At 42.6% G+C, this 15,254-nt stretch overlaps 1 protein-coding gene across 2 annotated transcripts in view; it reads right to left on the minus strand.

Annotated features, from left to right (window-relative positions):
- Window positions 1-4,793: 4,793 nt before the first annotated feature.
- Window positions 4,794-15,254, minus strand: part of MAPK14 (mitogen-activated protein kinase 14) — a 32,131-nt gene continuing 21,670 nt past the window's right edge. The window contains exons 9-12 of one of the 2 annotated variants that reach the window (XM_081866529.1): window positions 11,024-11,103; window positions 9,427-9,505; window positions 8,518-8,691; window positions 4,794-6,876 (exon numbers count right to left, since the gene is read on the minus strand). In XM_081866529.1, the coding sequence (XP_081722655.1) occupies window positions 6,809-6,876; window positions 8,518-8,691; window positions 9,427-9,505; window positions 11,024-11,103 (401 nt within the window). In that variant the 3' untranslated portion in view covers window positions 4,794-6,808. Of the gene's footprint in view, window positions 6,877-8,517; window positions 8,692-9,426; window positions 9,506-11,023; window positions 11,104-15,017; window positions 15,098-15,254 lie in introns of both variants that reach the window. The other variant, XM_081866528.1, reaches the window with a different exon arrangement.

Raw genomic sequence — 15,254 nt, forward strand, 5'->3', positions numbered from 1 at the left:
CTTAGCTTGGCTGTTCAAGACCCACCAGGATTTGGCAAATTGGTGGGGCATTTATTTATTTCTTTTCTTTTTTTAAACCAAACTAAATTGCATTACACACCAGTTAAGCTTGGGTTGTTGTGCTTGTCCCCCACCAAGTTCAGAATTTTTATTGATGGTGCCAGCAGCCACAGCCCTGTCTTTGACCTGCTCCTTGCTGCATCCTCCTTGTCAAGTGCTCCTGCAACACTGAGCTATCTTCCTAGTTCCTGGCGGGCTTAATGTGCTATTTGGGAGAGATTGTTTCTCTTTCTTCCTGTCCTCTGGGCAAAGGTTTGGCAAAGCTGCCACTATTGCAGCTCTCAATGAAAAGTGCTGGTGGTGTGGCGAATTATCTGGACAGGTGTTCACCACTGCTGTCGAGAAGGGTGAGTGTGTGAGAAGTGTGTTTGTGAGAGAATAGGAGAGGCATGTGGTCTGTAGCTAAGATGTAAATGTGGCCTGTATGCAGTGCTTTCTTTATCCCCCCCCCCCCGTGTGTGTGTGTGCGCGTGTGCTGTTACTCACAATGAAGTACCCTTCTCAGCCAAACTGGCTGCAGCTGCCGGTGTGGGGTGAGTGTTTGCCAAGCACCCAGAGCTGGGCTGCTCGCTGCCAGGTGTGGCCTTCCACCTCAAAGCCAACTGCAAGGCCTTTAAGGAAGCCAGAGTCCTGCAAGGCTGCCACTGCCTCCACAAACCCAGCCCACCTGCTTCCTGCTGAGCTGGCTGAATAGCTGCGGTGGGTGCAGTTGCAGCCCAGCAGCTTTCTACAGCTGTGCCGCCATGGGAGCGCAGCGAAGTGGTGCCACTGGAGCTGGCAATGCCAAAGGGCTTGCCACCATGGGCATGGGAGAAAAGGTACACCCTCCTCACACGCTCGATTTAGAAGCCAAGATTTTATTTAATTTTTAAGTTGCTGGCACTGTGTGCCAATGAGTACCACCAGAAAACAAAGCACTGGCGTGTGTTTAGAGAGAGAGATGCATGTGCGTGGTGAGTGGCAATGTGTGTTGGGCAGTCACATTCTTTTGGATTTATCCACAGCCATCACTGGCAAGCACTCCTTGAAAAGGTATGGGTGGGCAATGGTGACTATGGCTCGAAGACTGAAAAAGATTCACCACCTCTAGCCTAGCAAACTTTTTAAGCAGGGGACCGGTCCACTGTCCCTCAGACCTTGTGGGGGGCTGGACTATATTTTGAAAAAAATAAATAAATGAACAAATTCCTATGCCCCACAAATAACCCAGAGATGCATTTTAAATAAAAGGACACATTCTGCTCATGTAAAAACACAGATTCCTGGACAGTACGCGGGCCGTATTTAGAAGGTGATTGGGCTGGATCCGGCCCCCGGGTCTGTTTGCCTACCCATGGCCTAGATGAACCCATGGTTTGATCCAGCAGGGCTCTTATATTCTTAAATATCTTTTGTCTGATCAGCGTGCAGCTTTGTAAGTTATGGATCTCATTTCCGGATACAATGAAGAAGTGCTGACTTTCAGTGGGCGGGCTGGGGAGTAGGACGATAGGTTAGCAATAAAGCCACTTGTAGGTCTAAGATGACAAATCACCTGCCTGTGGTAGAACCAGCAGCTGCCTACAAAGTTAATCATTAGTTTCACCCAACAGTCATGTGTAAATAAGCAGGAGGGATCTGAAAGATGATTGCAAACAGAGTTCATTTACACCAGTTATCCAGGAACAATTCTATAGCTCACTTGAGGATAGTCCAGTCAGTGAATTACAGCTCTAGTTTCACCTTCTAGGAGTTCCCTTGTAGGATGGAGACGGAGGGAGACTTCACATTTTTCAAGTAAATGATAGCCATAATTGGATGGACAACTAACCAGCTGATTGGCTTGTTGCCTCTCTGTTTGTCTACTATGGTTGGGTAATTACTTGAGTTACTTACCACGAGCCATTCCCATTCCCTTGATCACATCATCACATGCTGATTGCAGGCGCTTGTAATTAGCTGGATAAATGAATGCATTATTGCATTATGAGCGGTCAGAGGGTTGATCACAGTGAAAAAATGTGGATCTGTGGCTAATAGGCTCATGCAGGGAATGGCGATTATGGACAAGTTTGTCATGCTTGCTTTCATCCCTTTGCTCAGGGAGACACCTTGTGCTCAAATTAGCCAGGGTACGTCAAACATTTTAGAAGGATGCGAGAGTGATATTACAGCGAGTATCTACAAATTGGGAAGCGGGTGGTGCTGTGGTCTAAACCACAGAGCCTAGGGCTTGCCGATCAGAAGGTGAGCTCCCGTTGCTCGGTCCCTGCTCCTGCCAACCTAGCAGTTCGAAAGCACGTCAAAGTGCAAGTAGATAAATAGGTACTGCTCCGGTGGGAAGGTAAACTGCGTTTCCGTGCGCTGCTCTGGTTCGCCAGAAGTGGCTTAGTCATGCTGGCCACATGAGCCAGAAGCTCCCTCGGCCAGTAAAGCAAGATGAGCGCTGCAACCCCAGAGTCGTCCACGACTGGACCTAACGGTCAGGGGTCCCTTTATGTTTATCTACAAATTATGCCACAGCAGATGGGCAAATCTGTCTGGGCTCTGTTAGACAATGTAGGAGTACTTTGAAGACCTAGCCATATTACATATGGCTCTCTTTTACAAATTGTCTTTTTGTATGCATATTTGAGGTCTTTGTAAATGCTCTGAAGGATAATTTTAAAAGGTGATCACAATTACAGCCACATTTCCAATTGACTTTCAATGTATTGTGTAGATTTAGGTGTTCAGTAGTCGCACTTCACTCAGGCTTGTCTCCATTACAGCAGTATGGAAGCATCTCTTTAGTGCAAGGATTTCTGCTTGTGGAACAGGATTTCCCTCTTCAAGTCCCACTGCCTGCTTCCCAAATCTGCTCTGTAATATTGGGGGTACCCCCATAACAGATTTACGGGGTGACTGGGGAGGATGATTTGGAGAGGGGGGTGAGTCACTTTGTGCAAGCAGGCATCCTTGCACTATTGGGATGCTTATTTAGCACTGCAGTACTATAAGCCAGTGTTTTTTGGGATTGTCAAACAAATCCAACAAATAAATTATTACATCGACACAAACATTTGGCTCTGAATCTTTGCTGAAATCAGTCTATTTGTGTTATTATGTTTTCATTTAAAACACACACACATAAATTCAATTATTGTGGCACCCTAATTGTATTTATTTTGAAATTCATTGTTAGTTTAGGGCCAGTTCTCCAATCTGTTAAGGTCATATTGAATGTCAGTTCTGTCTTCTGCAGCCTTAACTACCCCTCCCAGTTTGGTGGGATCTGCAAATCTGAGGAACATCCCCTCAATTCCTTCAGCCAAGTTGTTTATAAAAACAACTATTGGCCCAGGACTGAACCCTGCGGCATCCTACTTTTCACTTTTTTTCCAGGATGACGAACCATTAGAAGGAATCCTCAACATTCTGGAATGCAAATAGCCAATTAGATTTCTGGAGATTAATGTAAAGAATTGGCTTAAAGACTACTTACAGAGGTTGTGAACCTGAAGCCTGGGTCTAAATGTGGTCCTCAGGGCATCCCTACCTGACCTTAGGGACTCTATGTCACCATACCCATCAGCCCTATTTTGCATCCTCCTTGAGTGTTTTTACCTGGCTATAATTTATCCCTGAATGCTGAATGCTCTTGCTTGCCTGGATGGAGAATAGTGTGTAGAAACAATTATACAAAAGGTAAAGATAACCACCTTACTGACAACTCCAGCTTAATAATAGCTCTATAGCTAAGGGATTCCCACCATCTTATCCCAAAAGGAAACACACTCTTTTGTCCTGGTCTAACTGAATATTTTACAGACACCAGTTTACATTTCAGCCAGGTTTACAAGAAAGTGCAGCTAGATGTTATTTCCTCTGATCTGTTCTTTCCACTACCTACTTCACACCAATCGGATATGCCACCTTTTTATTATTTAAAATATACAGTGGTGCCCCGCAAGACGAATGCCTCGCAAGACAGAAAACTCGCTAGACGAAAGAGTTTTCCGTTTTGGAGGTGCTTCGCAAAACAAATTTCCTATGGGCTTGCTTCGCAAGACGAAAATGTCTTGCGAGTTCCTGCGGGTATTTTTCCTTTCCCCCCCTTTTTCTAAGCCGCTAAGCCGCTAAAAGCCGCTAATAGCGCTAATCCACTAAGCCGTCAATGGGCTTGCTTTGCAAGACGAAAAAACCGCTGACGAAGAGACTCACGGAACGGATTCTTTTCGTCTTGCGAGGCACCACTGTATCTGTTCCAGCACAACGAATGCATGTCAGTAAAATGTGAAGGATTAAGAATGACTTATAACTTTACAAGCACAGCTTCTTGCAGTGTGGCCATGGAAGATGTAATTCCAGCTTCTTCAGACTTGTTTATGAAGCTCATTTTCAGAGTTGACCAACTCAAATGGATACAAACCAGGGGTACCTTAAAAACCATCCCTTACAGTCTGTACTTTCAAGAGTCCAGTCGTAACATTGAAATGTAATGATGAGTAATTGGTCTTTGGTATCTGTTTACAAATCTGAACAGGCTTAGTTTGATTATTTTATTCAAGAGAGTAATTGGGTTGGGGGGCATTTAAAAAGGCAACACAACCACCACCTAACACACAGTGGCCAGTTAAGATTTTTTTCCCTTGCTTTTTACACATAGTGCTATTATTAACTGTAAGACATTACTGCAATATATCCATTGTCTCAATGAATAAGTCACCTTAATTACAGACACACATTAATTTGCAACCACCACCGCCAGTCCATTAAGTTTGAAAAATAGGTTTATTTTAAACCAGTGGCATTGTGTGATAATCCTATATGGCATAACCAGTTAGAGCAAAGTTCCTGGATACATACAAATTTGCAGAAATTATCTTTTAATGTGTGTACTTTCTGTCCAGAGTTGAGGCAGTAGAACAGCACCACACTAAATGACAGGGAGTGCTCTCCACAGGGGCTCCCACATAAGACTCTCAACTTCTGAGATATTCCCACTCACACAAATACCTATAAGTTTTTAAATTCTTTTTTATAGCATTTCTGCATGAAAGTCACACGGTAGCATCTACACATAAAACGACTGATAAAAATAATCTTCCTGTTATGTTTTACAGAATATATCTACATTTCCATCTGAATACCCAGACTGCAGGTCCAGCAGAGGGAGTTGACTTTGTTTGGTCTTAAGATGGCCTCCAAACCAGAAGCATGAAGCAGCACTGCTCTCTGGACCCCAAGTCTCTCTACAGAGGGTATGACCTGAAGGGAGATCACTAGAAAGGAAGGAACTGATGGCTTTATTATCCACATGCCATCTTTTTTCTTTTTCTTTTTTGGCGGCTTCTCTGTACAAAAGGGATAAATACATTAAAATCCCAGATCCATTAGGAAAAACAAAAATACTGCAAAGCTTCACTCTTTCAGAGACAGACGTACAATCCATGCATGATACCTGCATTATATAAATTTCAGAAAATACTTTAAAAATAGGACCTTAGATACCCAGAACACCTGATGGACACAAAATACTTGAAGTGATGCCCCCCACTTAGTCCCTAAATAGGGCAATCTCATCATTACTTGATTTCTATCATATATGAATACAGTGAACTGAATCTTGTGTTCAGGCACACACAAACTGACAAATGAACTCATTTTTAAAGCCACAAAAGGAAGATCCAAGAAAGGTGCATGTTCGCTTGCCCCTTTTCATTCAAAAAGTGCCCAAAATGTCAACCCATGAGTTGAACAAGAATAGATGGATTCTGCAATTGTATATGGCTCTGACCATGGTAGTGAATACAGTAATTTATTAGCTGATTACCAACCCAGTGCCTCCTCCAGATAACACAAAGAAGCCTACATGCACACACAGCTACAACATGCAAAACACTCTGTCTTAAGAAAATATACAAAATGAACAGGCAGCATGACAGAGCTACTGCTGGGCATCTCAGAGTTGGGCAGGGAAGAGAGAGGATACCAAAAATGAGGGGTGCACCCTATTTTTGGTGGATTTGTATCCTGGCCAAAGCAGCCAGTAATACATGGGCATTCTGTGGCCCACAACACCCCAGGAAGCAGCAAGCTCAGAATCCCACTGTTAAGAGAACACAAACCCCGATTCCAATTTCTCCTCAGTCATTTAAGGCACACACTTTTTTTTTTTTTTACACTGGTTCAGACAAATATTCCCAACAGGTAGCCAGTCATTCATGGGCCCATCCTTCCTGCTGAACAGAATACTGGGAAGAGGCTATGGGTGTAAAGCAGCTGCATGGCATGGAATGGAAAGACATCCCTCACCCTCTTTCTCTTATCTTAGAAAGAAGAGGGCACAGTTCAAGTAAAAGTTCAGCTTCCATCATCTTAAGTCTTTTCTTGATAGGAAAGCCATTTAATGGCAAGAATTGCTACTGAGAATTTGAAATCTCAGCTTCCCTGCATAATATCTGCCTTGCCATATAAGCGATGAAAGCTGGTTACCAACTGTAAAGGCTAAAGAGCAAACAAACAGGTCTTCAGAAGCATGTCCCAGGCTGTATACAAAAATACAAGAGAACATGCAGCATTATTTATACAGTTACTGTATAAATACTCTCCCACCCACCCCCATTCAACACACACACACACACACACACACACGAGAATTACACACAAAACCCTTCCACCAAGGAGAATCTTCACGGCAAGAGGCACTTGAATGATATGTGGAGAATCCCTATGAAAAAGGCCTTCCCCTCACAGTGATATGGGACAAAGAGAGAGAAATAGATTCTCAAGACTCCATCTCCTCTTGATCAAGCGGTGGTGGCACAAAGCTAACTACTTCATCATAGGTTAGGCCTGGTGGAGAAAAAGAGAAAGACACATTGACTTTAGTGCAGCCGGTGGGTAACAGTTCCTTCCCTACAAGATAATGAATCACTCCTGGTTAATTCAATCCTCAAACAGATAGGTAGCCGTGTTGGTCTGCCATAGTCAAAACAAAAAAATTCCTTCCAGTAGCACCTTAAAGACCAACTAAGTCAGTTCTTGGTATGAGCTTTCGTGTGCATGCACACTTCTTCAGATACCATCTGAAGAAGTGTGCATGCACACGAAAGCTCATACCAAGAACTGACTTAGTTGGTCTTTAAGGTGCTACTGGAAGGAATTTTTTTGTTCAATCCTCAAAGTCAACGAAGATTGTTGAACTAAAATTACCATATTTTTCGCTCTGTAAGACGCACCAGACCACAAGACGCACCTAGTTTTTGGAGGAGGAAAACAAGAAAAAAAATATTCTGAATCTCAGAAGCCAGAACAGCAAGAGGGATCGCTGCGCAGTGAAAGCAGCAATCCCTCTTGCTGTTCTGGCTTCTGGGATAGCTGCGCAGCCTGCATTCGCTCCATAAGACGCACACACATTTCCCCTTGCTTTTTAGGAGGGGAAAAGTGAGTCTTATAGAGCAAAAAATACGGTAGGTACTAGCTGTTTCCAGATTTGCACACTGGATTCTGAATCTACTTGCTGGACCGCAGTGATGGCCAAACTTGGCCCTCCAGTTTTTTTGGGACTACAATTCCCATCATTCCTGACCACTGGTCCTGTTAGCTAGGGATGATGGGAGTTGTAGTCCCAAAACAGCTGGAGGACAAAGTTTGGTCATCACTTTGTTGGAGCAAGGTGACAGAACACATGGCAGCTGCTAACCCAGTTCTGTCAAGTCTACAAACTATTGTGGGGATTTGAAGTACAGAATGCTGATGACTGTTTTTCCTCAAATCCTAATGAAGAAGAATCCCCAATTATAGATATTTAGAATCGGCAATGAGGTGGATTGGGCCAATAAGCAAATTCAGTACACATAAACTTACTGCTTTTGTGAGCAGCAGTTTCATGTAACACTATGCAGAAACTGAGGAGAACATCGTGTTACAGACTTCACCCCTCATGAACTGCACACCTCCATTTTGGCAACGGTTGGGCAGGATGTGAGAAACATTGGGTGTGTTCCACCTCCCCCCCCCCACAGAGCAAGGGCTCCCCTCGCTCCAGTTTGATTGTGACATCATGTATCCAGTCCTGATTAACTGCATGTTATGCTGCCTACATTATTCCCTACAGAATCATTCAATCTGACAGAAGTGCCACTTCTTCAGTTTTAAAGGCAAATATGTTGCAAGTTGTAGAAAGCACTATTGATAATGAACAGCACATGGAAATAAGAAGGGTTTTGTGAACCCCCACCAATTAGGTTCAGGCCTAATTTGACATCCAATTCAAAGGACTGTATTTTTTATTTATTTTTACAATATACCACCAGAACTGAGTTATTTCTCCCACCACCCCCTGCCTCCTCTATTCAAAGTAATACTGAGTTGCATTATATTTTATCACCTCCTGTCAAGTTTTGCTTTCACTATATGAGCATACAATAATAGTATTTGTGAATGTCACCCATCAAGACCTGTCTTACCAAATCAGTCTCCCAGAAAACTTACTTTTCCATTCTTCAATATCAAGTTCTCTGCTTTCGAAGGATTGATCATAGGGATCTGCCACTGGCTCATCATCTGGGTCATGATACTGCGTAAAATAGGCATGAGCCAATGCTTCAGCAGCAGTGATTCGTTTGTCTGTGTCCAGCACCAACATCTTCTCCAGCAAGTCTACAGCTTCAGGGATCAAGGGATGAGGAGGAGAGAGAATTATTGTACAACAGTCTTACCTAAAGCTGTATGGCAGGGAACCTGTGGCCCTTCAGATGTTGCTAGACTACCACTCCCATCATCCCTGACCATTGGCCATAATGGATGGGACTAATGGAAGTCAGGAGTCCAACAACATCAAGAAGGCCAAAAGTTCCCCATCCCAACTATAGTAGATAAGGATTCAGTCCCAGCAGTCCAAGGAATATTACAATTTCACAATGGAGAGTAATTTATGGTTCAAGCTGTACTTGGGAGTATTACTTTAAAATATACCCCAAGCGGTATGCAATCAATACCTGCTTTGCAAATAGCACCTGCAAGAAAACAAATCTGAGTGGACAGCTTTGGATTCCTCTTCAGATAGGAAGCTACAAGTAGTATTTAACAAACAAACACTTGGTTGTATCTCTTGAACCAAAATTTACAAATAAAGCAAGTTTTCACTAAGATGCAGAGTTGAACTTAATGAGCTGGGATAGCTCAGTCAGTAGAGCAGGAGACTCTTAATCTCAGGGTTGTGGGCTTGAGCCTCACATTGACTTTGTTGAGAAAGGCAGTCCATAAATATTTTAAATAGTTATTTCACCTCCTGGACAAAGAGCACTATTTTAAAACATCAGTCTGTCTCGAGAGACATTAAACATCTCAATGTTTGCATGTTGGATTCTCCACCGTTATGGAACTGCTGATAAGTCTTACCCAAGGGGTTGGCACCAATAAATACATTTTCAAAATTCATCTTCGGCATGTAAGACAAAGACTGTATGTAGTTTCTTGCCTGGAGAAAAAGAAAAACGTTTTGTTAAGGTTGTGCCTCCTAATCATTATAAGCTCCTGCGAGTGCCTACTTTTTCCTGCTTGAGCTTAGTCAGCATCTATCTTATCCTCATCCCCTTCTCATCCAGACTGACCACAGCGACAGAGATACAATTAACAAGCGTTGGAACTAGGGCACTATGAGTTGTATGGCTGGAAGAACATTGCCTGTTATGTACTGAAGGTTGCAGCAAGTGAGGACAAGTTCCTGGAGGTCAGCAGTGGCATCCAGGTGTCTTTATGTAGTTGAGCACTAACCAAATACAAATGTTATTTTTGCAACTAACTAGAAGAGTCCCATTTGAACTGGATAGTTACAATCTGTTGACTACTTAATTAGAAAGTTTCAGCAAATTTGGTTCTCTTTTGTGGATTTTCATTACTTGCTATTAAAAGACCCAAAGTATAAGCTAATTATGCTGCCTACAGCTGTGCAGTAGAACATTTTAAAAAATCCTAGTTACTATAAAGGGAAGCCTTCTAGCAGCTTAGGAAAGTTCACCAGTTGTGGCTCTATGCAGAGAAACATACCTTGCCTCACTTATTGATGTTCTGACAACCTCCACATTAGACTATCATAATGTGCTCTGGATAGAGAGACGCTGAGCCTCTTGGGCTTGCCTATCAGAAGGTCAGCGGTTCGAATCCCCGTGATGGGGTGAGCTCCCGTTGCTCGGTCCCAGCTCCTGTCAACCTAGCAGTTCGAAAGCACGCCAAAAAAGTGCAAGTAGATCAATAGGTACCGCTCTGTTGGGAAGGTAAAGGTGTTTCTGTGTGCTGCTCTGGTTGTGCCAGAAGCGGCTTAGTCATGCTGGCCACATGACCCCTAAAAACTGTCTGCAGACAAACGCCGGCTCCCGCGGCCTGTAAAGCAAGATGAGCACCGCAACCCCAGAGTCATCTGTGACTGGACTTAACTGACAGGAGTCTTTTACCTTTACCTTTTTAATGTGCTCTGGAAACTCAGCTGCTAGAATGCTTGTGGGGGCTAGGTGTTTTGAACACCTTACACAATACCAGTTTTACTGGTTGCCAGCTTGCTTCAAGGCTCAATGTAAAGTGATGGTTTTAGCCTTTAAAGACCTAAAGTGTTTGGCAGCAGGTTCTCTGATGGACTGCCTGCACCCATATGGGCCTACCTGGGCCTTAAGAGCCTTAATCTCTAGTCCTCTGGCAGAGACAGACTTCTGTTGTAGTAGCTCCACCTCTATGAATTCATGTGACCCAATTATATTTGCCTTAAAGTAGATTCTGATCTGTTCAGGTCTATCTTCTGTTTAAGTGCAGTGTGCTGGGGTTTTTAAACACTGTTGGTTTTAGACTGGGGGACAGAGTTGTGATAATGTATTTAAGTGTTCTATGCTGTTTCAATTTTGTGAGCAGCGTTAGTAGGGCTATGCCCTGGAAGATGGGCTAAAGATCCATGAATAAAGAAATGTTTTGAACTGCAGACCACTATGCACACCCTGCCACATCTCACCTCATGGCTGGGCATCCTGTTAATGAGATATGCAGGGGGTGTCCCCGTCAGACGCATTATCTGCTGAAGCTGGTTAATATCTTAGGTGCCTAGTCAAGGGCTTTGTTAATATTTCAGCATCAGTGTGAACATACAATCAAGACAATTACGCAAAAGGCATCTAGTCTGCACACTACAGGCAATTACCACTCTGTGTGTCACACCATCTTTGTATTACAGGAAAGCGGACCAGAAAGTAAAATCAGAAAACAGTTAATAATCTTTCGGTAAAGCCAGATGCTTGCTCACTGTTTGTAATAATCAATTGGCAGCCTTAAACTGGGTGCTGGCCCCTTTTAGAAACAGAAGTCACCTTGAACAAGGAAGTGAGCCAATTGATGGCTGCTAAAGATATACTATTTTATTCTATCTGGCTTTACAAAGCTTAGATTTCACTCTTTTGCTGCACAAGCTAATACACTGAGGATGCAGTATCTGAGACACTCGTCCATATGAATGCTAATAGAGAAATATGCAATGTTAGAATGCAGCTCGCATTGCACAAAAATGTTAGGTGTCAGTGACATAGAGAAAGCCAATTTAATGGCAACTATGGCAAAATAAACATCTCTACAGTCAATTGTAGTGCATAGTAGTCAGGTTAAGCTTCATGTAGCACATTTCTTTATACAGCATTTAATTTTGTTCAACTGCACATGATATATGGGGAGGAAAGAGGACAAGGGTTTTTTTCAAGTATGTTGTCTAGCTATCCTTTAATTATATGCAGAACCAAATGAAGTCCTTTTACTGAAATAATTTTCTAGCCTAAAAAGTTTTCACAACTTTAAAAATCTATTTAATTTCCCCATTTAGATAATATTGCTATTTGATACTATTTGACATTGCTACTTTGTCTACAAAAGCAAAAAACTTCTTATTTATTGGAATTCATGCCAAGTTGGGAGGGTGGAATCAGTTTCATAATATAGCCTCCACAGTTCTTCCTCCACTGTAGGATTTTTAATTAAACCACAGGCTCCAAACTGGCTGGACAATGGGCCTACTTTCAGGCCTTTATATGTTTCAGATGAGTAAAAAGGGTATGCATATATGGAGATTACTACAGACTGGAAGTTTTAGTGATTCTGTTATCTCCCTTAAATTAGACAACCAATGGAAAGCGGTCCTGAGAAAACTGACAATGTGTTAGCCTGAATATTACCAACTTCCGCAACAGGAAAGGAAGGCAAAGGCTATGTGTTTGTCAAGGCACAGTTTGATTTACATTCTATTCAGATCTGATATCTTATGGTTACAACCCCCAACCTGCAAGTAAGATGGGTGGGGTAAGCAGGAGACCAATCTGCTTCAACTACAATGGCACCATCTCTTATTACCCCTCTAATACCTGCAAACACACAAGAGCAGCATGGCTCTTCTCTATCCCCCACCCAGTCAACAAAAGGGCTCATACACAGCAAGTATATGAACAAAAACGCTTATCCTCCCTGCTCTAAAGAGATACACAGCTCAAGTTTGGGGCACACAGAGGGAGTTAAAATCACTCTCTAACTTCAAATGCCCTGCTTTTCACTGCTGCCATTTTATAACTTTACTTACCTCCTGGCAATCATTCTTACATTTCATCAAAACAGTTTACATACTTTTTGCTACTTAACACACATCCAGTCAAGACTGCATCTGATCCATGTATCATAGCAAGGGTGTTCCATCTGGTATGAGCCTAAGAAGACTCTTCATCTGCTACTTCATCTCAAACAACTGTATGAAGATGCTTAAGGTGACAAGCTGCTGTATTGCAGTATGCATTGTCATCTAATTCTGAATTTTTCACTCAGCATTGTTTTCTGGATAAGATCTGGGCCAAGTTGGCTGTGAACACATGTAGCTACTGATACTGCAAAGCAGAAAGTTATGAGCAGATGCAGCCATTTAAAATCCCATTACTCCAAAGCAGACCCTCATTTAGAAGGCTATAAAGGGATGGGCTAGACTTTTCAGTACTCTCTTCAATGGATATACAGCACAGGTAGGAATACATGCTTTGTTCTTCTAAGAACACATGCTTTGGGGTTGGGTCCTATCAAACATGTTCTTTGTAAAATGCAATATGCACAGATGGCACTATAGAAACAATAAAAATCCATCTGTCAGTATATGCTTGTTCTCAGGAGCCAGTTATTTCCTTAACCCAGAAAAAAATGTTCCATTAAATTCTTGCAGTATGACCCAACTGCTGATTACTCGGTCCTCCTGAAGCAAAAACCAAGATGTACAAAAGGTGAAAAAGTAGGACTATAAGCATCATTGTCTTTCTTATCTATTTCATCTATTCACAGCACTTCACAGAAGGAAGAATCCTTTTTATTTTTATAACTTTTAAGTATTTTTCAAGTTCCATCAGCCTAATTCCAGAAAACTACTGGGGGCTCAACAGCTGTGTTTGTTAAATACCTGCTTGTTGGTTAGCCTATGAAGAAGGGTGGTGTGATTGGTGGGAACAACCCCATTCCCTGCCCTACCTATTTGAAAACTGCTGCTGTAATTCCCCATCTCCCTGTTCCAGTATCAATTCTTCAAGCAGCAGACCTTAAGGGGGTAAGGCTGGGTAGGGGTACAGGTTTCATAGGCCCATCCTCCTCACATTCCATTTAGTGATAAAAGAAGAAGAGGAGGAGGAGTTTGGACTTGATATCCTGCCTTTCACTCCCCTTAAGGAGTCTCAAAGCGGCTAACAATCTCCTTTCCCTTCCTTCCCCACAACAAACACTCTGAGGTGAGTGAGGCTGAGAGACTTCAGAGAAGTGTGACTAGCCCAAGGTCACCCAGCAGCTGCACCTGGAGGAGTGGGGAAGTGAACCCGGTTCACCAGATTACAAGTCCACCGCTCTTAACCACTACACCACCCTGGCTCTCCACCACTGCTTTATGGCTAAACCGGCAAACATGTATTTAGTAAACAAATATGGATATGTTGAATCTGTGGGTTCCTTTCAGCTCATTTCCCCTCTTATTTCTGAACACGTTTCAATCTCTTCAGTAAGCCTAATCTAAATTAGGGTGCTTGTAGATCTATTTTAAATGAGTTTCTAATCAAAATATTTTATACGGCAAAATCATCCATGCGTAAGTAGCAGTGACCAGTGTGATGAGAGCAGGCAACAGTGCTACCCTACTGACAGTGGCATTGCTGCTTCTTACTAGGACGCTGCAGGGATAGGGGAGGACCAGGTAGCAGTGGTAACAGGATTGCAGAGGCACACTGGTGAAGCCAAACTTGCACTCGCACAGGGGCGCCTACCCAACTTTCATTCCTATCCTGGTAAGCTGCAACACCCAGCTGCTCCCTATGTTGAAGTGTAGAATGTAGATTAGCTATCATCCCATGAATGCAGAACAATCCTACTTATGGAGGAGAAACCCCAGCTATATCATTACTTCCATGGATATCACCTTTATGACTGAGCACTTTTAGGACTGAGGTCAATGTTATGATCCAACAACAAGCTGTTTGCACTAGTGACAACAGGAATTTACCGTGTGGCTTTTAACATGATTCATGCTCATACTTGTTTCTAAACATTTCCCCCTTCTTGAAACAGCTTGTGGAAGAGCACTCAATGCAAGTCCCAAAATCCAACTTAAAGAAAGCACTATCCATTAGGAGATGTGATATATATGGGATATTGGTAGCAGCATGTGCCTAATGGCGTTTAACAAGAGTGTGCAATGAAGTACACAGTGTTCAGCTAAGCTTAGTATAGCCTACAGACAGAAAATAGAAGAAGGTAAGATGGGACATGAAGACTAGTACAGAGGCAGAGAGGGGAGGCTTCAAGATGTGTCCAAGGAAAATAAGATGTGTCTAAGGAAACAAGCTTAAGACAAAACTAACCAGGAAGGAGATAGATGCAGTCTACAAGCAAGCAAAGCAAAAGGGAAAACACAAAATCCAAAAAGGCAAGGCATTACAGTCAAGCTTTAAACTCACAGACTCTGAAGATATTTTCTTCAAAAGCTCAGGCCCTGGTGTTCCAACGAGTCTCAAAATGAGCTTCAACTGATCAATATCTAACGATGGACCATAAAGGAAAATGCTGGGACAAATAAAATGGGAGAAAAAAAATCACAGCAGCAGCCGAATAAAACTAAAGGGGAAAAAAGAAAACCAAATGTCTCAATCAAAATAATAATAAATAATAATAAGTAATATTAGCACACATCTAAT

Source organism: Podarcis erhardii (assembly GCF_964252035.2).
Source record: "Podarcis erhardii genome assembly, chromosome: 6".
NCBI lineage: Eukaryota > Metazoa > Chordata > Lepidosauria > Squamata > Lacertidae > Podarcis > Podarcis erhardii.